Source organism: Nicrophorus vespilloides, unplaced genomic scaffold (genome assembly GCF_001412225.1).
Source record: "Nicrophorus vespilloides isolate i.1.1-1 unplaced genomic scaffold, Nicve_v1.0, whole genome shotgun sequence".
NCBI lineage: Eukaryota > Metazoa > Arthropoda > Insecta > Coleoptera > Silphidae > Nicrophorus > Nicrophorus vespilloides.
Genome location: NW_017100105.1, coordinates 65,907 through 92,582, shown reverse-complemented (window position 1 = coordinate 92,582; position 26,676 = coordinate 65,907). Strand labels below are relative to the sequence as shown.

General features: G+C 45.1%; 1 protein-coding gene across 1 annotated transcript in view; it reads left to right on the top strand.

Moving 5' to 3' along the window:
- Nucleotides 1–26,676, top strand: part of LOC108568234 — a 111,608-nt gene that overhangs the window by 55,216 nt on the left and 29,716 nt on the right. Inside the window, 33 exon segments of the mRNA XM_017929198.1 lie at nt 5,622–5,837; nt 6,069–6,251; nt 6,319–6,810; nt 6,871–9,657; nt 9,711–10,331; nt 10,438–10,761; nt 10,837–11,151; nt 11,305–11,613; nt 12,018–12,341; nt 12,408–12,728; nt 12,799–13,116; nt 13,184–13,504; nt 13,578–13,892; nt 13,947–14,270; nt 14,340–14,663; nt 14,742–15,059; nt 15,133–15,456; nt 15,768–16,091; nt 16,157–16,474; nt 16,549–16,878; nt 16,953–17,939; nt 18,001–20,535; nt 20,599–20,919; nt 21,920–22,249; nt 22,328–22,981; nt 23,041–23,346; nt 23,407–23,712; nt 23,775–24,422; nt 24,477–24,794; nt 24,851–25,186; nt 25,243–25,548; nt 25,609–25,914; nt 25,989–26,630. Coding sequence (XP_017784687.1) covers nt 5,622–5,837; nt 6,069–6,251; nt 6,319–6,810; nt 6,871–9,657; nt 9,711–10,331; nt 10,438–10,761; nt 10,837–11,151; nt 11,305–11,613; nt 12,018–12,341; nt 12,408–12,728; nt 12,799–13,116; nt 13,184–13,504; nt 13,578–13,892; nt 13,947–14,270; nt 14,340–14,663; nt 14,742–15,059; nt 15,133–15,456; nt 15,768–16,091; nt 16,157–16,474; nt 16,549–16,878; nt 16,953–17,939; nt 18,001–20,535; nt 20,599–20,919; nt 21,920–22,249; nt 22,328–22,981; nt 23,041–23,346; nt 23,407–23,712; nt 23,775–24,422; nt 24,477–24,794; nt 24,851–25,186; nt 25,243–25,548; nt 25,609–25,914; nt 25,989–26,630 — 17,103 coding nt within the window.

Sequence of the window (26,676 nt, the reverse complement as noted above, 5' to 3'; positions counted from 1 at the left end):
TTGCATACTGAAACATCACAGTATTCAACACAAGAAGCAACAACTGAAAAGGTAACCGATACTTCAGCATATTCCACTGTAAAGGTTTCAACTGAAATTCCTGAAATCGTCACTATTTATGAACATACTAATGCTATTACAACTCAGAAAGAACATCCTACTGAAATTGAGATGCAAACAACTGAAAGACATATATCTACTGAAGAAGAAACTGATTCTCCAATACATTTCATACAAAAAGTTTCAACTGAAAGACCTGAAATGGTTACTGTTTATGATGAAACTAAAGATGCTACAACTAAGAAACAAATTCCTGAAAAATCGATCAAAACTGAATCTCCGCATTACTACTCTACTGAAGGATATCGTTCAACTGAAAAACAAATACCTGAAATGGAAAGTTTAATTACGGAAACCGTAAGATATCCAACAACAACAATGGAACATAAAGAATTCACGACCGAAGGGATTATGGAAATGGTGACCCATGGTGAGGTGGAAGCTAGACCAACAGATAAACCTCAAAACTTGGTCACAACTGCTGAATTTTATATTGATGAAAAAACTGTTGCTACCACTGAAGATACAATGGGTGACAAATTTACAACGATGTCTCATACTGATGATTTCCAATTTACAACAAATAATATACCTAAAGAGGAAGTAAGCAAATCCGAAGAAATGCATACTATGAAATATCATACTGAAGCTCCTGGAAAGGATACAACTAAATATTTAACAACAATCGAAGAATTTGGTGTGAAATCAACAACTCAAGAAACTGAAATTGTGACGGAATATTCGCAAAAACCGACGATAGAATCGCAGACAGAAAGATTAACAACAACGACATATGCTGAAATTGTAGAACCGGAAAGAACTACTCGTGTAGAATTAACCACTGGATATCCTACGAAAGCAACTGAAGTCTATACAACTACAAAGATCATACCGGAATATACTACTTCGCCGGAAGGCAGTAAAAATCCTACTGAAAACCCGACTACATTAACTGAAATGTTCGAGGAAGTTACAACAAATTTGATAGGAAGAGAAACTGAATTTGTCACTAATGTTCCTGAAAAAACTGCTATGTATGGGAGTACCGAAGAAGAATCTAAAACACCCCAATACACTGATAAGACAACGAGATATTCTACTGATATTACTCAATCCAGTGAGACATCAGCACCTATTATTTACGTTTCTGGAAAGCAAACGGAATCTTATAGTACTCAAAAATATATTACAACAGAAAAAATGTTTATCGAAAATGAATTGGAGTTTTCAACCGTTGGAGAATTTTCTACAAATAATGGTATTTCTGAAACTATATTGAATGATATTACTACTAAAGTTGATGGTCAACATCCTGAATTCACAACTGCCTTCAACGGAGAAACAACAGCAAAAACACATGGATTTTCGGGTGTTCTTGAAATTACAACAGTTGGAAAGGAAATTGATCATGAAAGTACTATCAAATATTCTACAACTGAAACGACAACCAATTTTGTTGAAAAGAACACTGAAGATGTAACTACTGAAAAGGTTACGATGAAACCCGAATTTTCAACTGCTGCTTCAATGGCTCAGAGCGATTTTACCACGAATTTTGGTGAAGAATCTACGAAAAGATTAATTGAAATGATAAATACTCCAGTTGATGACTCTGACTTTACAACGAAACCGTATGTCGAATCTACTGTTGAGCATGTTATCGGTAACATTTCGCCTGATACAACTTTGTCCCCGCAAGAACAAACCACCAAACCTCATATACAAGCCACTGTGAGCCATGTTTTGGGTAATGCATCTAAGACAACGGACGCTCCCGAAGATTCTTCCATTTATTACGTTTTTGCTGATACAACCAATCGACCGGAAGTCACCACAGGCGCCTCTTTGAAGGTAGATAGTACGACCAAACCCCACGTTGAAGCCACAATCAGTCATGTGATTGGCGAACACAAAGTGGATACAACGACCACACCTAAAACTTCGACTATTAGCTACGTTTACGCTGAAACTGGAATAACGGGAGGACAACCACAGGACGAAGAATCTACAGAACACACTGGTACTACCATGAAAGTTAACATACCAGAAATTATTACAGATGCAGATGTTGTTACAACCGATAAAAGTGTTCCAACTTTGAATGTTATTACATCTATTCCATTCTATCCAACCGAGAGTGTTATTATTGATGACGCTCTGATAACAAGCACTGACAGATCTGATGAAATAACTACGAATCTTCCGTATAAAATCATGGAAGTTACCACTGGTGAAGAAACTTTTTCAGGATCAACGATTTCAGAGAAATCGTCCGAAAGTCCAATGATTACGGAAAAATATTCAACTCTGTCTGGAGGAAGAGTTACTACAGAACAAAGTATTGAGACTTCTTCAACTAGATCTACAGACATAGTTAATGAATATATTACAACTGAAATGTCTACGACTGTAACTAAAGAAACGGATCATGGTTATGAATATACTGGTCCGGATGAACAAACTATTTATGTTTCAACAACACTTCCTGAAACAACTAAAAAGTATGTAGATACTACTACTGGAAGACATGTCACAGAAAGTAAGTTAACAACAGAGGATGGCTATGAATATACTGGACCGGATGAACAAATTATTGGTGTGTCAACAACAAGTGTTCCTGCAACTACTAAGAAGTATGTGGATACCACTACTGGAAGATATATTACAGAAAGTAAGTTACCAACAGAACATGGTTATGAATACACTGGACCAGATGAACAAACAATCGATGTCACAACAAGAAAAATTCCAGATACTACTAAGTATTATGTGGATGCTACAACTGGAAAATATACAAAAACAACAACTGATTATGGTTATGGAAATACTGGACCTGATGAACAAACTATCAAAGTTACAACAACACTTCCTGAAACAACTAAAAAGTATTTAGATACTACTACTGGAAGATATGTCACAGAAAGTAAGTTAACAACAGAGCGTGGCTATGAATATACTGGACCGGATGAACAAACTATTGATGTGTCAACAACAAGCGTTCCTGAAACAACTAAAAAGTATGTGGATACTACTACTGGAAGATATATTACAGAAAGTATGTTAACACCAGAACATAGTTATGAATACACTAGACCAGATGAACAAACAATCGATGATACAACAACAAAACTTCCAGAAACTACTAAGAATTATGTAGATACTACAACTGGAACAAAATATACAGAAATCAAAGCAACAACAGGTAATGGTTATGAATATGCTCAACCAGATCAACAAACCATCGAAGTTTTAACATCAAATATTCCAGAAACGACTAAGAATTATATAGATACTACAACTGGTGAATATTCTACAGAAACCAATGTAATAATAGATCATGGTTATGAATCTACTAAATCAGATGATCAAACTGTTGATATATCAACAATAACCCTTCCGGAAACAACAAACAAGTATGTAGATACTACTACTGGAAAATATATGACAGAGAGTAAGTTAACTACTCAACATGGTTTTGGATATTCTAAAACAGGTGAACAAACCATGGAGATTTCAACAACGAAACACCTAGAAACTACTAAGAATTATGAAGATACCACAACTGGAAAATACTATACAGAAACGAAAGCAACAACAGATCATGATTATGAATATACTGGACCAGATGAAAAAACTATTGATATTTCAACAACAGCAACCCTTCCTGAAACAACTAAGAAGTATTTAGATACTACTACTGAAAAATATGTGGATAAGTTAACTACTGAGCATGATTTTGGATATATTGAACCAGTTCAACAAACCATGGATGTATCATCATCAACACTTCCAGAAAGTACTAAAAATTATGTGGACACTACAACTGGAAAATATTCTACAGAAATAAAAGTAACAACTGATTATGGTTATGAATATACTGGACCAGATGAACAAACAATCGAGGTTACAACAGCAAATCTTCCGGAAACAACAAAGAATTATGTTGATACTACATCTGAAAAATATATTACAGAAGCGAAAATAACAACAGATGGTGGTTATGAATATACTGTTTCAACATCAAAACTTACGGAAACTACCAAGAATTATGTAGACACTACTACTGTAAAATATGTTACGGAGAGTAAGTTAACTTCAGAACATGGTTACACTGAAGCAGATCAACAAACAACAAAATCTCCTGAAATAACTCAATTTTACACAGATATAACTAGTAAACAAACAATAGAAGGCGAAGATGAACAAGCAACAGAAAAATATCAAACCACTCTTGGGCCCATCACAACTGAAGAATATGTAGCTATGACACCTATCTCTACTGAGAAATCTGACGAAGTTACAACAGGAAAAAATTCTGAAGAGATTGCAGTTCGACAAATTGAGACTACAGAATCTTCTTTAAGCACTGGAAAATATTCTAAAGATTTTGAGGTTGATGTGGAGAAATTTACTACTGCTGTTTACCAAGGAAGCGAAAGTACGACAGAGAGCTTGAGCTCAAAATACTCTTCGGTGTCGACAACAGTTTCTGATTTTGAGGTAACAACGAAAGGTACTAAATTACCATCTACGATTACAGAAGCTGTGGAAACAATCACCTTCAGAACTGAAGCGGTTGAGGCAGTAACTGAGTCTATTTCAGCAACGACTGAAAAGACATACAGTAGCGAATTCGAAATGACTCAACCCACGGAGAAAGAAATGTCTTCAACTATGAAAAATACAAGAGAATTCACGACTACGGAAACAATGGTAAAAATGACTGAACCCGTTGAAGAGATATTAACAGTCGTGCCGGTTATAACGACTCAGAGCTCTACTGAAATGGAATCTATGGTAACGGGTACAACGATGAAATCGGTGATAAGTACCGTGTCTGAAGTTGGCGAAGAGACGACGATGAAGCGATTGGTGGAGACGTCGACGATGTTCCCAGTGATAACCGAGACTAACATCCCTCTAACACATGTCCCATTCACTGAGGTCATTCCCATTAGGAACTTGACCGATTTAACCGTTAACCAGACTACTAAGGTTGGGTGCCGAGCTGACGATGATTGTAGCCCGTACGAGAACTGCCTGAATAATCAATGCATTAACTCTTGCTCCATCGGCGGACGTTGTGCACCGAACGCAATTTGTACAGTCCTTAATCACACGGCCGTTTGTTCGTGTCCACCCGGATACTCCGGAGACCCTAAAAGGGACTGCCTGCAAGGTACTTACTATCAAAACAAAACAATAAAAGATACTACCAAATACTTGTATATACATACTCAAAGTAATTTGAAATATTTTTGTACATGTGTAAATTATTTATATATATAATTATTTAAGTAGCCTTTAACTGCACATACAAACAAAAGAGATTTATTAATGCATGCTTATGATTACCACTGCTAGATTTGTTTATTGTGTAAATATTTTAGTTTTAATTAATTAGTTTCTACAATAATCAGAGTAGAGTTATTGGTCCGAGATGACCATTAAAAGAGTTCCAGTCCAGAACTTCAAAACTACACAGCGCACTAAAATTCGCTGCATTAATCTATTTATATATACTGATTGTACTAATCTTCTCATCATCTAATATAATATAGAACCGGGGAATCCGAAGGCGCCAAAGCCGTGCGAATCTGACAACGATTGTTTCGATTCAGAGGCTTGCTATATGTCGATGTGCCAGGATCCGTGCGAATTCGCAAAGGTTTGCGCCGCGACGGCCAAGTGCCAAGCGAAAATGCACAGACCTATTTGCACTTGCCCTATGGGATACGAAGGAAATCCGGCTGTTAAGTGCTTCAAGTCGATGCCAAGTAAGACTGACCACCGTTTACGTAACACAACACTCACACTAAATCAATAATCAAAATAATGAAATCTAAAAACAAAACAAACAAAAACTGTAATGAACTGTACATTTTTATTGTTATTATTATTATGTGTACAAATTAGTAAATATTCTGCGCTTTCTATTGAATCTGCACACCTAGACACATATTCACACTCTTCTCTTCTCTCACCTTTTGCGCACCTCTTTTATTTAGTTGGTTGCACCTCAAACGAACACTGCCCCATCACTGAAGCGTGCATTGCTGGTGGCTGCCAGAGGCCCTGCGACGTCCATGACCCTTGTGCCCAGCACGCCGTCTGCATCAACACCAACCACGGATCCGATTGCAGCTGTGCCGAAGGATACCAAGGCAACGGTTACGTCGGTTGCGTGCCAGGTGAGTCAAGCAAATGCTCCACGTCAGGCATCAAAGTGTTCAACGCTAACCGCATTTTTTTTTGCAGTGGTCGACTACAAACCGATATGCCAATACAACGAGGATTGTCCACCGAATAAACTGTGCGATCGTCTGAATAGGATCTGCATCAATCCCTGCTTCGAGGACTCCTGCGGTGAGAACGCCGAATGCCTGCCCAAGAACCATGGAATCGATTGCCAATGTCTGCCGGGTCACCTTGGCAACCCCTACGTTTTTTGCGATTTCGTACAGGGCTGCCGCTCAGACTCCGAGTGTCCCGATAACTTGGCTTGCATCGCCGGAAAATGTAATTCTCCTTGCAAATGCGGTCCTAATGCCATCTGCGATGTCATCCGTCATAAGCCGCAGTGCAAATGCCCTCTTGGCTATACCGGTAACCCGATCAGCGGATGTAGCACACCCACGAATCCCTGCGATCCAAATCCGTGCGGCATCAATGCTCTCTGCGAACTGGACAATGGAAATCCAATCTGCTATTGTCCTAAGGGACTCACAGGAAATCCATTTAAAAATTGCAGTAAGTAATCTTAAATATAATAAGTTAATTATTACTAAACACTTATTGATTATATTTTAGTTCCGGAAGGAGATGAATGCACTCCAAATCCGTGCGGACCAAACTCCGGCTGTCGTCTGGTTGGAGGCAAAGCTATATGCTTCTGCTTACCCGAATTCGAAGGAAACCCACCAACTGTAGGTTGCGCTTTGCCCGATAATCCATGCAACCCATCGCCTTGTGGCCCGAACACCCAGTGCTCGATTCTTAGCAATGGTTTCGCCAAGTGCACTTGTTTAGCCGGGTATTTGGAGAGCCCGAACACCATCAGGGGTTGTATCGAGCAGAGAAATCCATGCGAACCTAATCCGTGCGGTCACGGTGCTCAATGCGATCCTCATCATGAACCGGTCTGTTTCTGTCCGCAAGGTCTCTTCGGAAACCCTTACCGGTCGTGCAGCGCGCCTGTCAATGCCCCAATCCTCTGCCAACCAGGTCCATGCGGAGACAATGCTGATTGCTACGTCTCAGACAATCTGGAACAGTGCTACTGCAAACCAGGCTTCGTTGGTGATGCTTACATAGGTTGCAGAACTCAACCAAAGAGCGCATGTACTCCAAACCCATGCAGCGCTGGCGCCGTTTGCGTCCTCACCCCCGACGGCAGCAATTCCATGTGTCAATGCCCCGAAGGTATGGGTGGAGATCCCACAGGACCTAATGGATGCCACGGCTTTCAGTGCTTAGTAGATGACGACTGCGGCGATAGTGAAGCATGCATCGGTCACCGATGTCGTGATCCATGCCCCGGCTCCTGCGGCGTTAACGCCAATTGCCGCGTAGAGAAGCACCATCCAGTATGCACTTGCAATGCAGGACTCACCGGGAATCCAGTGATTCGATGCTTCCCGATTCCAGTACCGATGCCTGCGAACGATCCATGCATGCCGAGCCCCTGCGGTTTGAACACCTTGTGCCAAGTAATCAAGGGAAGAGCTGTTTGCTCTTGTTTACCAGACTTTGCCGGAGATCCGCAGTTTGGCTGCAAACCTGAATGCGTCGTCAACGCCGACTGTCCTGGCGACAAAGCTTGCCTTAACCGCCACTGTATCAATCCATGTTCTATCGGCAATCTCTGCGGCATCAACGCCTTATGCTCTGTGGAATATCACACGGCTACCTGCCGTTGTCCTGAAGGCTACACAGGAGACGCCTTCAGTCGCTGTATCACAAGACCCATCATCGAGCATAACCCTCTGATTAATATTTCTAAACCTTGCTATCCATCACCATGCGAAGGAAGTTTCGGATGCGACGTGTACGGTACCCAAGTGGCTATATGCGATCCGTGCCTTGGCCCCAACGCTATTTATCATCCACATTGCAGACCTGAATGTCTGACCAACTCTGATTGTCGGTTTGATGCAGCCTGTTTAGGCGGTTCCTGCACTAATCCTTGCATCGGTTCTTGCGGCGTAGGCGCGGATTGCACCGTCGTTAGTCATACTCCTGTATGCAGCTGTCCTAAGGGACTCTATGGAAATGCATTCGAACATTGCTCACCACCTTCACATCCTGGCGCCGAGAAGGGAACTAATAACTGCGAAAACGTGCAATGTGGTTCGAACGCCATTTGCAGACACACCAACAACGCCTTGGCATGCGTGTGCAAAAAAGGATTCTTCGGAAACCCATGGATTGCATGCAGACCGGAGTGCGTTATTAACTCTGACTGCCCCATGACTAAATCTTGTATGAACAACAAATGTGTTGATCCTTGCGCGGGAGCGTGCGGAATTAGCGCACAATGTCAATCGGTCAATCATATTCCGATTTGTTTCTGCCCTGCGGATCACACCGGAGACCCGTTCGTCTCTTGCTTCCCCTACAAGCACCAACCGCCGACCATCGAGAACCTTGAACCGTCCAATCCTTGCGATCCATCGCCCTGCGGTCCATTCAGTCGTTGTTTGGTATCTCCTCAAGGATACGCCACCTGCTCATGTCTGCCAACCTACCGTGGTACAGCACCAGCTTGCAAACCGGAGTGCGTCGTTAGCTCCGAATGCGCACAAAGCAAGGCTTGCGTGAATCAGAGGTGCGTAGATCCGTGCCCTGGAACTTGCGGCATCCAGGCTAGATGCGAGGTGATCAATCACAATCCGATCTGCACATGCCCAATTGGCCACCAAGGAGATCCGTTCGTGAGCTGCTACCAACCAATTGTCGTAGTTGAACCCAAAGAACCGAATAACCCATGCACGCCAAGTCCATGCGGCCCGAACTCCATCTGCCAACCTAAGCAAGGAAGACCTGTATGCTCGTGCAATGCCAATTATATCGGAAGCCCACCACACTGCCGGCCGGAATGCGTGATCAACCAGGAATGCCCAAGAGACAAGTCCTGCATCAGAGAAAAATGTGTCGATCCTTGCCAAGGAAAATGTGGAAAGAACGCTAAATGCGACGTCGTCAATCACACACCATTCTGCAGCTGCCAACAAGGATACGAAGGAGACGCTTTCATTGGTTGCTCCAAAATTGTTGAGCTTGCACCTATTGATCCATGCAACCCATCGCCTTGCGGAGAAAATGCGCAATGTACCATTCAGACTGGTTTAGCCAGATGTACCTGTATTCCACCATACATGGGAAATCCCTACTCAGGCGGTTGCCGACCTGAATGCACCATCAACTCTGATTGTCCAAGCCACTTTGCATGTCTCGCACAGCATTGCAGGGATCCTTGCCAAGGCCTCTGCGGCATCAATGCTGAATGTAATGTCGTCAATCATGCTCCGATTTGCGCTTGTCCAAGAGGAATGATTGGAGATCCAATGACTTCATGCAGGAAACAATCTGTGAAACGTAAGCTATTATTTACACTTATAAATATTATTTCTAAATTAAATATTATTCAGCACCCGTTAATCCATGCGAACCATCACCATGCGGCTCTAATAGCGTGTGTCGTATCAAGGAAGGAATCGCCGTCTGCTCCTGTCAACCCAAGTACATCGGCTCTCCACCAAACTGTAGACCCGAATGTCTCGTTTCGTCTGAGTGTTCACTGGATAAGGCTTGCATCAATCAAAGGTGCAGTGACCCGTGCCCGGGAACCTGCGGTCTGAATGCTCGTTGCCAAGTCGTCAATCACAATCCTATCTGCAGTTGCCCGTCGCACTACACCGGTGATCCATTCTCGCAATGCATCAAGGAAGAGGTCCGCATGGAGCAACATCCAAGCAGTCCGTGTGTACCTTCACCATGTGGTCCTAACGCCGAGTGCCGTGTAATCGACAGCAGACCTGTCTGTTCTTGCGTTCTTGGTATGTTTGGAGCACCTCCAAACTGCCGACCGGAGTGTGTTATCAATCAGGACTGTCCCTCTCACTTGGCGTGCGTTAACAACAAATGCAAGGATCCGTGCATCGGTTCGTGTGGTTTCAACGCGTTGTGCACTGTGCAAAATCACCGTCCCTTGTGCTCCTGTCAGACTGGTTACGAAGGTGATCCATTCGTCGGTTGCAACCAGATTCAAGGTAAGTCATTGTATTATTCTGCACCCGACCACTCACATCTCTCTATTTCTCATTCTATCATTTTCATTTCCACTACTTGCATGTTTCATGTTGTTATTATTATTAGCTGTAGTTGACGAGCCTGTAGAGCCTTGCAATCCATCGCCTTGTGGTTCGAATGCACTATGTAAGGAACGTAATGGTGTTGGTTCATGTACTTGCTTGAAAGACTATTTCGGTGACCCTTACACGGGCTGCAGACCAGAATGCCTGATGAACAACGAATGTCCCTCCAACAAAGCCTGCCTTGGCAAGAAATGCCGCGACCCGTGCACCGGCACTTGCGGCATCAATGCCGAATGCCATGTCGCTCATCACAACCCTACGTGCTCTTGCATTGCCGGATACTACGGTAACGCTTTGAGCAGCTGCAGGAAACGCGAAGAAAACAGTAAGAATATAACGAGCTCCCTCTCACCGATCATACGCATAGCACATCAAAATTTACATATGGCGGTTTTTGTAGTTGAGTCCAGAAGAAACCCATGTTCTCCCTCGCCATGTGGTCCATACAGTAACTGCCACGTTGATACTGGCAGACCAGTTTGCGCATGCAATGCCGGCTACTTGGGGGCACCCCCAAATTGCCGCCCCGAATGTATCCTGAACTCCGAATGCCAATTGAACAGAGCATGCAGAAATCAAAAATGCACGGACCCATGCGCCGGCGTATGCGGTTATAAAGCCCTATGCAAAGTGGTTAATCACAGCCCGGTCTGTAGCTGCCCACGCGGTTACAACGGTGACCCCTTCAACCAATGCACGTTGGTGGAAATCAGTAGTAAGGCTTTTCTTTCCTCCTTGCGCTAGCTACATTTGCATAGAACTTAGAATCATATTCTATTTAATCTCTACGCTTTATGCGAATGCAGCTAATTTGCGCTTGCTGTTGTTCTTAATTGCATGATGTATAAATACTTGTAAATATTTGTAGAGCGACCCGTAGAATCTAAAAACCCTTGTCTGCCGTCGCCTTGCGGCCCTTATTCGGAATGCCGCGTGGCCGACGGTCGGCCCGTGTGCTCTTGCCTACCCAATTACTACGGAAGCCCCCCGCGTTGCCGACCAGAGTGCATTGTGGACTCTGATTGCGCCTCGAGCAAGGCTTGCATCAACCAGAAATGCAAAGATCCTTGCCCAGGAACTTGCGGCTTGAACGCCGAATGTAGATGCATCAATCACAGGCCAATCTGTTACTGTTTGCAAGGATACACTGGCGATCCTTTCTCCGGATGCCATCAAAGTAAGAAAACTAAACACCGAATACACCTATGCAACTGCAATGATCGTGAGAGGATCACCGGCAGTGAAGTACATAACAGTAACCGACCGCCGCCAAATAACATATAGACCCATTGAAATATATGAATGGTCGCGCTTATACAAACCCAGTACGCACTAAATATGATTATTAGTAGTACTACTACTATTACTACCACATCTAAAACAGTTTAATCAAATCTAAAAATTACCAAATTTCCCCAAACCAAAAATAAACACTTAAACAGGAAATATCTCACTAAAAGACAATTAAAAAGTAATAACTTAACTTTGTCTTAACACATTAATCAATAACAAGATGAAACGTTGTTGTATTGTGTAAATTCATATATATTTGTTTTGTTGCTCCACTTTCCGATTATTTAGTTGAAGTATACGAAGAGGAAAAACGACGTCCCTGCAATCCATCCCCGTGCGGATCGAATGCGATCTGCAATGAAAGAAACGGTGCCGGATCTTGCACTTGTGTTGTTGATTACTTTGGCGACCCATATGCGGGTTGTAGACCAGAATGCGTCATGAATTCGGAATGTCCCCATGATCGGAGCTGCATAAATCAGAAATGTAGAGATCCCTGTCCAGGTACATGCGGCCTAAACGCCGAGTGCCGAGTTGCTAATCACGCTCCCGTCTGTACCTGCATAGCAGGTCATACTGGAAACCCGTTGCAATCATGCCACGTGGTCCAACGTAAGAAATATTTCCACTTCAAAACCTCTCAACCCCACTATTCATGATATATTGTCCCTATAACAGCAGTGATACTCGACGAATTCCGCAGTGATCCTTGTTTGCCATCGCCGTGCGGCCGGTACAGCCGGTGCAGGGTTGTCAGCGATCATGCCGTGTGCTCTTGCAGGAAAAATTATATCGGCACCCCTCCGGGTTGCAGGCCTGAATGCACGATCAGTGCGGATTGTTCACAAGACAGAGCATGTATAAGAAATAGATGTCAGGACCCTTGCCCAGGCACTTGCGGGTTAAACGCCCGATGCCAAGTCATAAACCACAACCCCATCTGTAGCTGTCCTTCAGGTCTATCTGGGGATCCGTTTGTGCAATGTGTCGAACAGAGACGTAAGACGACAACTAAAACTATAACCCCCTGAATCAATCAATCTAACTCTAACGTCTCGCGTTATTTTAGAACCTCTTCCTGCTAGGCAACCAGGTAATCCCTGCGTACCCTCGCCTTGCGGACCTAATTCGCAGTGTCGAGTAATTAGAGAACAGGCAGTTTGCACCTGCTTGTCTAATTACATCGGAAGAGCTCCGAACTGCAGACCAGAATGTACCATAAACGCCGAGTGCGCTGGTAATTTGGCTTGTATGAATGAGAGATGCCGAGATCCTTGTCCCGGCTCTTGCGGTGCCAACACCCAATGCATCGTCCTCAAGCATTCGCCCAATTGCCAATGTAGACCTAGTTACACGGGAGATCCGTTTGCTGGCTGCTCCCTTATCAGTAAGCTTAATACGTCTTCAACTTCCGACATTTGAACTATTCTCATTAACTCGCTAACAATTTCTAGTAATCGAAGCAATAGAAGAGGAACGTAATCCTTGTAATCCCTCGCCGTGTGGATCTAACGCTGTTTGCAAAGAACGCAATGGCGCCGGTTCATGCACTTGCCTACCTGAATACTTTGGCGATCCTTACACGGGATGTCAACCGGAATGTATCATAAATGCAGATTGTCCTAGAGACAAAGCCTGCGTAAACATGAAGTGCAAGGATCCTTGCCCCGGCACCTGTGGTCTAAATGCTGAATGCCGTGTCAACAATCATGCCCCCACTTGTTTCTGTTTCGAAGGATACACCGGCAATCCCATAACGGCTTGCCGTCTGCCAAGTAAATTACATTTTTTTTATCGCCTTTCGTTGTACGAATAATCTATACTTATTTAAATATTCCATCCCTGCAGTTGTTCACGAAGAGCCTAGAAACCCTTGCTCACCTTCTCCGTGTGGTCCCTACAGTAACTGCAAACCCATCAACGATCACGCTGTTTGCTCTTGCCAGCAAAATTATTTCGGCGTGCCACCAAACTGCAGACCCGAATGCATGATCAGCTCTGACTGTTCCCTGCAGAAAGCCTGCGTTAATCGCCGATGTATAGACCCTTGCCCAGGAACTTGCGGCTCGAACGCCAACTGCCACGTAGTTAATCACAATCCGATTTGTAGTTGCTCCTCCGGTTACACCGGAGACCCATTTATTCGTTGCATACTGCAAGAAAGTAAGAAACCCCATATCCGACTTTTTCGACCTGGTGCAAATATTGATCTTTTAGAACGACCCGTGATAGAAGAAACACCAAGAAATCCTTGCAGCCCATCACCATGCGGACCCAATTCTCAATGTAGGGCCATTGGCAACACTCCAGTGTGCTCTTGCTTACCCAATTACGTCGGTCGTGCACCAAACTGTAGACCGGAATGCACAATCAGTGCGGAATGCCCATCGAATCTGGCCTGTATTAATGAGAAGTGCCAGAACCCATGTCCGGGATCGTGTGGCTCGAACGCCGATTGTCAGGTCATTAATCACAGATCCGTTTGCATGTGCAAGGTTGGATATACCGGAGACCCATTCGGCGGTTGCAATTTGATACCCAGTAAGAGATTTAACCACTCAAATTCTTAATATACCATCTTCAATGTTTTCTTTGTTGTCGTTTTTAAAGATAAAATTGTGGAGAGAACGAACCCTTGCAACCCCTCACCTTGCGGCGCAAACGCCGTTTGCAAAGAACGCAACGGTGTAGGCTCATGCGTTTGCATCGATGAATACTTTGGAGATCCGTACACTAGTTGTAGACCTGAATGCGTCACGAACTCTGATTGTTCACGTGAGAAGGCGTGTTTTAACAACAAGTGCAGAGACCCGTGTCCGGGAGTCTGCGGTTTGAACGCCCAATGCATCGTCTCCAATCATGCTCCGATCTGCAACTGTCTGCCTGGTTACAGCGGCAATCCGCTGTCTTCTTGTCATCTGATACCAGAGATCAGTAAGTCTCCGAACAACAACTAACCAACCGACATATCAATCAACGAATCAATACTTCATTGTGCCATTATTATTATAGTCCACGATGAAAGACCGAAGTCGGAACCGTGTCGACCATCCCCCTGCGGCCCATACAGCCAGTGCAGAGTAGTAGACGGTCACGCCGTCTGCTCCTGCCAGAACAATTACATCGGATCACCTCCCGCTTGTAGACCCGAATGTATGGTCAGCGCCGATTGCGCTCAGAACAAAGCATGCATTAAAAATAGGTGCAAAGACCCGTGCCCCGGCACCTGCGGTCTGAACGCTAGGTGCAGCGTTATCAACCACAACCCTATCTGCACCTGCCCCAGCGGCTATGTAGGAGATCCCTTCGTCCGCTGCATTCGAGAAGAAAGTAATACAAATCTCCCAACCCATTAACGACTCAAGAACTTGAAAATTAAACTGTTTTATTTGTGTATGTATAGAAAAACCGGTGGTCGTGCCTAGCGGCAACCCTTGCGTACCTTCCCCTTGCGGCCCGAATTCGCAATGCCGTGTTGTCGACGGTCACGCTGCATGCTCTTGCTTACCGAACTTCATCGGACGCTCGCCGAATTGCAGGCCAGAATGCACGATCAATGCAGACTGCGCCGGAAACCTTGCATGCCAGAATGAGAGGTGCACGGATCCCTGTCCTGGGTCGTGCGGCTCTTTCACGACCTGTCGGGTCATTAAACATGCCCCAGTCTGCATGTGCGCTGACGGTTACACTGGCGACCCGTTCTCAGGCTGTAGCCAAATACCACCCAGTAAGACCCACCACTCTTTCTTTTTCTTTGTATCATCGTTTTACTTCATTTCCAACTCAAACACCCCCACACATTGCATGTTTGTAGATATTTCATAGTTGTGTGGGGAAAAAAGAATTGGAAGCGGTGTATTTATTAGCTTAAAAGTCGAAATGATGGGGTTTGTTATCATTGCTTTATAGTATAAAAACACATCCCAACATTTAGACATTTGTACTATTTATCACCTTGCATGTTTTATTTTAGCATGATATGTATTCTTTTGTCTATTGTCTTATATTTTGCATGTCTATAATACTCAATTTTTTTAGCTCCAATACCGGTCGAAACTAGGAACCCTTGTAACCCCTCACCTTGTGGCGCTAACGCAATTTGCAGGGAACAGAATGGTGCCGGTTCTTGCACCTGTTTACCCGAATATCTAGGTGATCCTTACACAGGATGTAGACCTGAATGCGTTACCAACTCTGATTGCGATCGTACCAAGGCCTGCGTTAATAATAAGTGCAAAGACCCATGTCCAGGTACTTGCGGCCTAAATGCCGAATGTCTGGTGTTCAATCACTCTCCCAGCTGCAGCTGCATTTCTGGTTACACCGGAAACCCCACTGTCCGATGCAACCTGATCGAAGCCAGTAAGATCTCAATGTCCAATCAACCCTGAGCTTGTCATTAATAAGCAATTTGCTATGTTCTCCAGTTATCGAACAGGAGGCTCCTAAGAATCCGTGCTCACCATCACCATGCGGCCCGTACAGCCAGTGCAGAGAATATAATGGACACGCCGTTTGCTCCTGCAATCCCGGCTACGTCGGTGCTCCACCAATGTGTAAACCTGAATGCGTCGTCAGCTCCGAATGTCCTCAAAACAAGGCTTGCTCGAATCAGAAATGCGTTGACCCGTGCCCAGGAACCTGTGGCATTGGCGCCAAATGCCAAGTTATCAATCATAACCCGATCTGCAGCTGCCCAGTTGGTCAAACAGGCGACCCCTTCATTCGTTGCCAAACCATTCAACGTAAGACAAATTCTATCTTTGCCCCGCACCGCCTTTAACATTTCACATAAACATTGTGTGCATATATTTTGTAGTTCCTTCACCTCCGAAGGATATCAGGAACGATCCTTGTGTGCCCTCGCCTTGCGGTCCGAACTCGCAGTGCCGCGTCCACGGTGAGCAGGCTGCATGCTCCTGTCTGCCCAACTACGTGGGCCGTGCCCCGAATTGCAGACCCGAGTGCACCACCAACTCTGAATGCCCCAACAACCTTGCATGCAGAAATGAGAAATGCAGGAACCCTTGTTCTGGCACTTGCGGCCAAAACGCAATCTGCACTGTCGTTAATCATAACGCTATCTGTTCTTGTCTTCCCGGTTTCGTTGGAGATGCCACTATTGCATGTCAATTACCCCCACCTTCATGTAAGACCCAATCACATTACGCCATTATTATGTATTCTTATTAACTAAACTTCTAAATGATGTTCCATGTTCAGCCACGGAAAGGACACCACCAGCGAGTCCGTGTTTCCCATCTCCATGCGGCCCGAACGCAGAGTGCCGTGAGAGGGATGGTGCAGGCGCTTGCGTCTGCCCTGCCAACTATATGGGTGATCCCTACGACAAGAGGAGAGGATGTCACCGAGAGTGCGAATCAAACGGTGATTGTAGTCCAGCTTTGGCTTGTGTCGCCTATAAATGTGTCGATCCCTGCCCTGGAACCTGCGGCGTGCTGGCCGAATGCCACGTCAGTAATCATGTGCCCACTTGCACATGTATCACCGGGTTTACCGGCGATCCGTTCTTCCAGTGCCGAGAAATTACCGTAGCTCCACCTCCCAGAATACCGGTGGATCCATGCAATCCATCGCCGTGTGGTCCAAACTCGCAATGCAAGAATGTTGATAGTCACAGTGTATGCTCCTGCATGCCCAACTATGTTGGAAATCCACCCAGCTGCAGACCGGAATGCGTCGTTAGCTCGGAATGTCCACTGGATAGGGCCTGTATCAACCAGAAGTGCGGTGACCCTTGCCCGAACACGTGCGGCTTAGGCGCTCAATGCTACACTAAGAATCACAACCCGATCTGCGCGTGTCCTCCTGGATTCACCGGAGATCCATTCACCAGATGCTCTCCGAGACCGGTCATCGCCGAGATCACTACCACAACCGAACGACCACCATCGTGCCATCCGTCGCCCTGTGGTCCTAACTCCAACTGTCAGATTAGGAACGGAGCACCATCCTGCTCTTGTCTTCCTAACTACGTCGGAGCTCCACCAAACTGTCGCCCTGAATGCGTCATCAACTCTGAGTGTAGCTCTCCATTGGCTTGCATTAACTTGAAATGCAAAGACCCATGCCCAGGATCTTGCGGCGCCAACGCAAATTGCCATGTGCTCAATCACGTACCTATTTGTACTTGCGACGAGGGACACACCGGAGATCCATTCACACAATGCCGACCAAAACCTCCACCACGTAAGATAATTTTTAATATTCTAAATAAATAAATATTTATTTATATATTTTCTATATACAGAGATACCAAAAATACCGGAAGATCCATGCAATCCATCTCCGTGCGGACCGAACGCCATCTGCAAGAATGGTATTTGCAGTTGCTTGCCAGAGTACCTTGGAAATCCATATGAATCGTGCAGACCGGAATGCGTACTAGGCACAGAGTGCAGCAGGGATAAGGCGTGTATCAGGAATAAGTGCAAAGATCCGTGCCCAGGAACGTGCGGACAGAATGCCCGCTGCGATGTCATCAATCACATCCCAACTTGCTCTTGCCCGGAGGGATACACCGGTGATCCATTCACGCACTGCCGAGTGCAGGAACCACCAAAACCGGAAGCTAAACGCGACCCATGCCATCCATCGCCCTGCGGCCCCAACTCCAGATGCATCAATGTTAATGATCACTCCGTATGCTCTTGCTTGCAAGGATTTGTCGGCACGCCGCCCAGTTGCAAACCAGAATGCGTTGTCAGCTCGGAGTGCGCCTCCACGAAAGCGTGCGTCAACCAGAAGTGTACCGATCCTTGCCTCGGATCTTGCGGCCTTAACGCTAGGTGCGAAGTCATCAACCACAGTCCCATATGCAGTTGTCCAGAGGGACAAACCGGAGATCCATTCCAGAGTTGCAGACTTATGCCAAAATTGCCACCTCAGATTCCAGAACAAGACCACAGAGATCCGTGCAATCCATCGCCGTGCGGACCAAACTCGCAATGCAGAAACGTCGGCAACAACCCATCGTGCACTTGCGTGCAAGGATACATTGGTCAGCCGCCGAACTGTAGGCCTGAATGCGTTATCAATCCAGATTGCCCCAGTACCCAGGCTTGTATTAACAACAAATGCCAGGACCCATGTCCAGGCAGCTGTGGTGATAACGCCGAATGTCGTGTGATCACTCACACAGTTTCTTGCTACTGCTCGGCCGGTTTTACCGGAAATCCATTCGTACAATGCGTTGTCCAAAAGCAAGAGGTTTTGAATCCATGCGAACCGTCTCCTTGCGGAGCTAATGCCGTTTGCAAAGAACGCAACGGTGCTGGTTCTTGCATCTGTCTACCAGACTACCAAGGAAATCCGTACGAAGGCTGCAGACCGGAATGTGTCCTGAGCGCTGACTGCCCAACGAACTCAGCGTGCGTGAGGAACAAGTGTCAAGATCCTTGCCCTGGAGTCTGCGGAACGAACGCCGAATGTAACGTTATCAACCACGTTCCAACCTGCACTTGCATCTATGGATATGTCGGCAATCCCTTCTCCTCATGCACTCCTGAAATTATCCAACCGACCACTGAAGCAACGGTCGTAGATCCATGCAGTCCATCTCCTTGCGGTCCCAACTCGCAATGTAGAAACGTTAATGATGTTGGCGTATGCTCTTGCATGCCCGAATACATAGGAAACCCACCGAACTGCAGGCCCGAATGCGTTGTTAGCTCCGAGTGTCCACAGGATAAAGCATGCCACAAATTCAAGTGCGCCAACCCATGCAGAGGAACGTGTGGAGTGAGCGCTCGCTGCGAAGTAATCAATCATAACCCGATCTGCAGCTGCCCAGGTGGCCTTACCGGAGACCCATTCACTAGATGCTATCCGTTGCCTCCACCACCACCACCACAACCCAAGCCTGCTTCTGACCCTTGCGTACCAACGCCTTGCGGAACTAATTCCATCTGCAGAGTTATTAACGAGCAACCGTCTTGCTCCTGCCAGCCCAACTTTGTAGGAGTTCCACCGAACTGCCGACCGGAATGCGTCGTAAATACCGATTGTCAATCAGACTTGGCTTGTATCACGGAGAAATGCAGAGATCCTTGTCCGGGCTCCTGCGGCTTTAACGCCGAATGCCGCGTCCAAAATCATATACCAATCTGCACCTGCGTCACTGGATTCGAAGGCGATCCTTTCATCCAATGCACGAAGAAGATCGAACCGATTGTTAAGGTACCAACCGACCCGTGCAATCCATCGCCATGTGGACCAAACGCCCAATGTAGAGATGGTATCTGCAGTTGTCTTCCGGAATACCAAGGCGACCCATACAGTGGTTGTAGACCAGAATGCACCATGAACACCGATTGCGCACCAAGCAAATCTTGCAGCAACTCGAAATGCATTGATCCTTGCCCAGGCACATGCGGTCAGAACGCCAAATGCGACGTTGTCAACCACATTCCCACGTGCTCCTGTCCACAAGGACTAGAAGGAGATCCGTTCACGCTTTGCAAACAGATTGTAGTCCATGATGTACCCAAGGAGCCATGCAATCCATCACCATGCGGCCCGAACAGCATCTGCAAGGTTATCAATACCGTGGCCGTCTGCTCTTGCCAGATCAACTATATCGGCAGCCCGCCATCCTGCAGACCCGAATGCATCGTCAGCGCCGAATGTCCGTTGACTCAAGCCTGTTTGAATAACAAATGTATCGATCCTTGTCCAGGCACTTGTGGAATCAATGCCAAGTGCCAGGTTGTCAACCACAATCCCATTTGCAGCTGCACCAACGGTAACACCGGAGATCCATTCACCAGATGTTTCCCGATGCCAGGTAATAAACAATTAACTTAAACATAATAAATCGAAGCTTATAATTTGCTTTTATTTATTGCAGTCGAACAACCGCGACCCGCAGACGTAAATCCGTGCGTGCCTTCGCCGTGCGGTTCAAATTCGGTGTGCCAAGTGCGCGGCGAGAGTCCGGCCTGCTCTTGTTTGGCTAACTTCATCGGTTTACCTCCAAACTGTAGACCAGAGTGTACCATAAATCCGGAATGTCGCAGTGAACTTGCGTGCATCAATCAAAAGTGTCGCGATCCTTGTCCAGGCTCGTGCGGGTCTAACGCGGTGTGTAACGTAGTGAATCATACTCCGTTGTGCTCGTGCAATCCAGGATTCACCGGAGACCCCTTCACTGGGTGCATCACTAAGCCTGGTGAGTCATTTTTCGAAAATACTAAATGGCATGGTACTTTGCCACGATCACTGTTAACTATCGATGCAGCAATGCGAGCGAAATATCATCTTTATACTCTACTCTCCAACTATCTTCTGTCGAAACTAATTATTTTAAATTTAGTACTTTCTCTGCTCGCAAAGCTGCATCGATTCGATGCTAGCAAACAATGAATGAAATTGAACTGGTTCCAATCGTACAGATTGTGCACAAGGGATTTTGCTTTGGATGGTACGGATGGAGTGGTTGTGCACATTTCAATACGAATTGGAATTAGTTAATGAGCTTTGGACGAGGTGGGAATTCGTCCTCACATTCACTATTTAATACTAAATATTTAAAGCTATTTGTAAAATTTGAATCGACTATGATCGTAGCAAAGGTTATTTTCTTATTATATGCATGTTCTTATTGGTGTAATTTTACATGGATGCGTATTTTTATTGCATTTTTTATTAACTTTATTTTGATTACAATCAAGATTCAACAGTATGTAATAGAAAACAACGTGTACATGTAGAAGTTACCATTATTTACTAACAAGCAACGCCTATATGCGCTTCTATAATTTCCGCTTCCGCTTTTGGCGACACACCAAGGTAAGTCAGTGTCGCCCTACGAAATATAACAAGAAACGCCCAAACATGCGCAAATCACACAAATAACCCCCCTCGCTGAACGACGCCCAAAAACCCAAAGCCACAACCCGCCCAACCCCCAATCTAAAAAACGGTACAATGCGGTATTTTTAATATGCTTAAACCAAACCACAAACACAAACCCCGCCAACAATAATAAAAGCGATTAAACTATTGGTGCGCCATGGTTTTATATAAACAATAATGCTTATATGCGGTAAAATGAACGAATAAACCCACAAATAGCCACTGCCAAACAAAATCACGCCTAACGCCAAATAAAAATAGTAAAAGCAATCAATGTTACGGTGGTAAAATGTTGTCCTCTCTTCACGTTACAGTCCTAGCGACGCCCGTAGAAAACCTAAACCCATGCGTGCCATCTCCATGCGGCACAAATGCAATGTGCAAAGTGCACAACAACGCCGGCTCTTGTATTTGCCTGCCAGATTATCTGGGCAACCCCTACGAAGGCTGCCGTCCCGAATGCATCCACAATTCTGATTGCCCCTCGCACAGAGCATGCATGAACAACAAGTGCAAAGACCCATGTCCCGGTACATGCGGACAGAATGCCGATTGCCAAGTCATAAACCATCTACCCTCCTGCAATTGTCGACCTGGATTCACAGGAAACCCCTTCAGTTATTGCAACGTCCTTCCGCCGGAACGTAAGATACTTGCGATCGATTACGCAACCAACGTTAAAACAATACCCATCCATAACATATGTATTTTTTTATATATAGCGGTGAAGAAAGATCCAATAGTAAACCCATGCCAACCATCACCTTGCGGTCCTAACTCCCAATGTAGGGAAGTGAATGAACAGGCTGTTTGCTCTTGCTTGCCCACATTTACAGGAAGCCCACCATCCTGCAGACCCGAATGCGTGACCAGTTCTGAGTGCGCCTTAAACAAAGCCTGCATGAATCAGAAATGCGCCGATCCTTGTCCCGGCACCTGCGGATTGAACGCTAAATGTCAAGTCATTAATCACAGTCCGATCTGCTCTTGCAGTCCCGGTTTTACAGGTGATCCCTTTACAAGGTGCTTCCATGTACCACCACCGCCGCCTCAGATGCCAGAATTCGATAACGTCAACCCTTGTGTACCATCTCCTTGCGGTCCATTCTCACAATGCCGAGATATTGGAGGAAGTCCATCTTGTTCTTGTTTGATCAATTACATTGGAAGCCCACCAAATTGCAGACCCGAATGTACCATCAATTCTGAATGTTCTAGTAATTTAGCTTGTATGCGAGAGAAATGCAGAGATCCATGTCCAGGCTCCTGCGGAGCAAACGCTCAATGTTCTGTAATTAATCATACCCCAATTTGTACTTGCCCTGAAGGATACACAGGTGATCCATTCACGAATTGCTTCCCGAAACCTCCGCCATGTAAGATTTCTCCCTATACAATAGCAATTTCTTTTCTTTTTATACCAACATTATTTTAGCACCCGAACCGGTTATCTCTGACCCATGCAATCCATCACCTTGCGGCCCCAATGCCCAATGTAGAGATGGTACTTGCACTTGCCTTCCAGAATACCAAGGAGACCCATATAGAGGTTGCAGACCCGAATGCGTTTTGAACTCTGATTGTAATAGAAATCAAGCATGCTTCAGGAATAAATGTAAAGATCCATGTCCAGGAACATGCGGCACAAATGCCGAATGCAATGTAGTGAATCACATCCCAATGTGCTCTTGCTTACCAGGACACACCGGAAACGCATTCGTCTTCTGCTCACGTATAGAGAGTATGTTAAATTGACTACAATCAACTCCGATCAAATTTTCACCGAATTTTACCATTTTAGCTCCGGTTAAGGCAAACCCTTGTAATCCTTCACCTTGTGGCCCCAACTCTCAATGTAGAGAGATCAATGGTCAATCTGTATGCAGCTGCGTACCTGGTTACATTGGTGCACCACCAACTTGTAGACCCGAATGTGTTACAAGCTCTGAATGTCCATTAAATCAAGCTTGTGTAAATCAAAAATGCATAGACCCGTGCCCTGGAACATGCGGAATTGGTGCTCATTGTCAAGTCGTGAACCACAATCCGATTTGCAGTTGCCCCTCCGGTTTCTCTGGAGATCCATTCATTCGTTGCCAACCAATTCGTAAGAACATATTTCAGAAACATTTTCTTATTCTTTATTCTAAATATATTTAACGTATCTAGCTGAAGTCGTAGTAAGAGATCCAGTAGATCCATGCAACCCGACACCTTGCGGCCCTAACTCACAATGCAAGCCAATCAACGATTCACCTTCTTGTTCCTGTTTGCCACTGTTTATCGGAATTCCGCCTAACTGCAAACCGGAATGCGTATCGAACTCAGAATGCTCATACAATTTGGCATGTATGAACCAGAAATGCAAGGATCCTTGTCCTGGAACTTGCGGTATTAATGCCGAGTGCAGAGTTGTCAGTCATACACCAAACTGCGCTTGCATTCAAGGATATATTGGAAACCCGTTCATACAATGCAACCCTAAACCTCTGCCTGTTGCGGAAGAACATATTACACCTTGCCAACCGAACCCTTGTGGTGCCAATGCAATCTGCAAAGTCAGGAATAATGCGGGCGCTTGTACTTGCATCCCTGAATACATTGGAAATCCGTACGAAGGATGCAGACCTGAATGTACGTTGAACTCTGATTGTCCATCAAACAAGGCTTGCATTAGCAATAAATGCAAAGACCCGTGTCCAGGAACTTGCGGACAGAATGCTGATTGTCAAGTCGTTAATCATTTGCCCTCTTGTACATGTCGCCCTGGTTATACCGGCGATCCATTCAGATACTGCTCCCTACCACCACCACAACGTAATTATATTTTAATACACGACCCAATGCATTATTTCACAAATTCACTTTTAGCTATCGTCGAAGACACACCTAAGAACCCTTGCAATCCTTCACCTTGCGGTCCAAACTCTCAATGCAGAGAGGTAAACGGACAGGCGGTTTGCTCATGTTTACCTGAATACATCGGTGCCCCTCCAGGTTGTAGACCTGAATGCACTGTCAGCTCTGAATGTCCACAAAATAAAGCTTGCGTCAATCAGAAATGTAAAGATCCTTGTCCTGGAACTTGTGGCTTGAATGCTAAATGCCAAGTGATCAATCACAGTCCAATTTGCTCCTGCAATCCAGGACACACTGGTGATCCTTTCACCAGATGTTACCAAATACCACGTAAGAATTTGCCTTCGTTTAAATCTTACAGCAGAAAATTTATTTAATAATTGTAGCACCGATCGCTGATCCAATTCCCCAACAAGTTATCAATCCTTGCGCGCCATCACCGTGTGGCGCTTTCTCCGAATGCAGAGATATTGGTGGAAGCCCTTCATGTTCTTGTTTGTCTGCGTACATTGGTAGCCCACCGAACTGTCGTCCAGAATGTAGCATCAACTCGGAGTGCTCCAGTAATTTGGCATGTATCAGAGAAAAGTGCAGAGACCCATGTCCTGGATCTTGCGGAACGAACGCTCAGTGTTCCGTAATTAATCACACTCCGATTTGTACTTGCCCTGATAGTTATACTGGTGATCCATTCACTAATTGCTTCCCCAAACCACCACCACGTAAGATTTTTTTGTAAAATTTAAAAGACTACGTCTTCTATTTACAATATTTTTAGCACCTGAACCAGTTGCAACTGACCCATGTAATCCATCACCTTGCGGCTCCAACGCCCAATGCAGGGATGGTGTATGCACTTGCCTACCAGAATACCAAGGCGATCCTTACAGAGGTTGCAGACCTGAATGTGTTTTAAATTCTGATTGTAACAGAAACCAAGCTTGCATTAGAAATAAATGCAAAGACCCATGTCCAGGAACGTGCGGCACAAACGCCGAATGCAATGTTATAAATCACATTCCGATGTGTTCATGCCGTCCGGGTTTCAGTGGAAACGCGTTTATAAATTGCCAACCCATCCAAGGTTGGTCTTGTGATAGACACCAAAATATTTGATCTGTCTCTAAAATATCTTGTATTTTAGTTCCACAAATTGTACATCCTTGCAATCCATCACCTTGTGGACCAAACTCTCAGTGCAGAGAAATCAATAGTCAAGCTGTTTGCAGCTGTGTGCCGGGTTACATTGGAGCCCCACCAACTTGCAGACCTGAATGCGTTACAAGCTCTGAATGTCCTTTAAACCAAGCCTGCATTAATCAGAAATGCATAGACCCATGTCCTGGAACTTGCGGACTTTTGGCTCATTGCCAGGTCGTAAATCACAATCCAATATGCAGTTGTCCGAACGGCCTAACTGGCGATCCATTCGTTAGATGTATCCCAATGAGTATGTCTTTTTTGATAAAAATAACACCAAGCTTTACATACTAATAAAACAAATTAATGACCCTGTTATTTCAGTTGTGGAAGAAGTTGTTCAAGACCCGATAGACCCATGCAACCCCTCACCTTGCGGCCACAATTCACAATGCAAGCCAATCAACGATTCTCCTTCATGCTCTTGCTTGCCGCAATTTATCGGCGCTCCACCCAATTGCCGACCAGAATGCGTATCCAACTCAGAATGTTCATATAATCTAGCATGTATCAATCAGAAATGTAAAGACCCATGTCCCGGCACTTGCGGTGAAAATGCTCAGTGCAATGTTATCAGCCACACACCAAATTGTATGTGCGTTGTTGGATTCATTGGTGATCCATTCACTAGATGCTCACAACCACCAAAGGTGGAAATATTGAAACCTTGCCAACCGTCGCCATGTGGATCAAACGCTGAATGCAAAGAGAGAAACGGAGCTGGCTCATGTATTTGCATTAGAGATTACATTGGCAATCCGTACGAAGGGTGCAGACCCGAATGTACCTTGAACTCTGATTGTCCCTCGAATAAGGCTTGTATCAATAACAAATGTAAAGACCCATGTCCTGGTACTTGTGGACAGAACGCTGATTGTCAAGTTATCAACCACTTGCCATCTTGTACTTGTCGCCCTGGTTACTCTGGTGATCCATTTAGATACTGCTCTATACCAGCACCTCAACGTAAGCCTATTTAATATTTAGTACGTACAATATTTCATGCAACCCT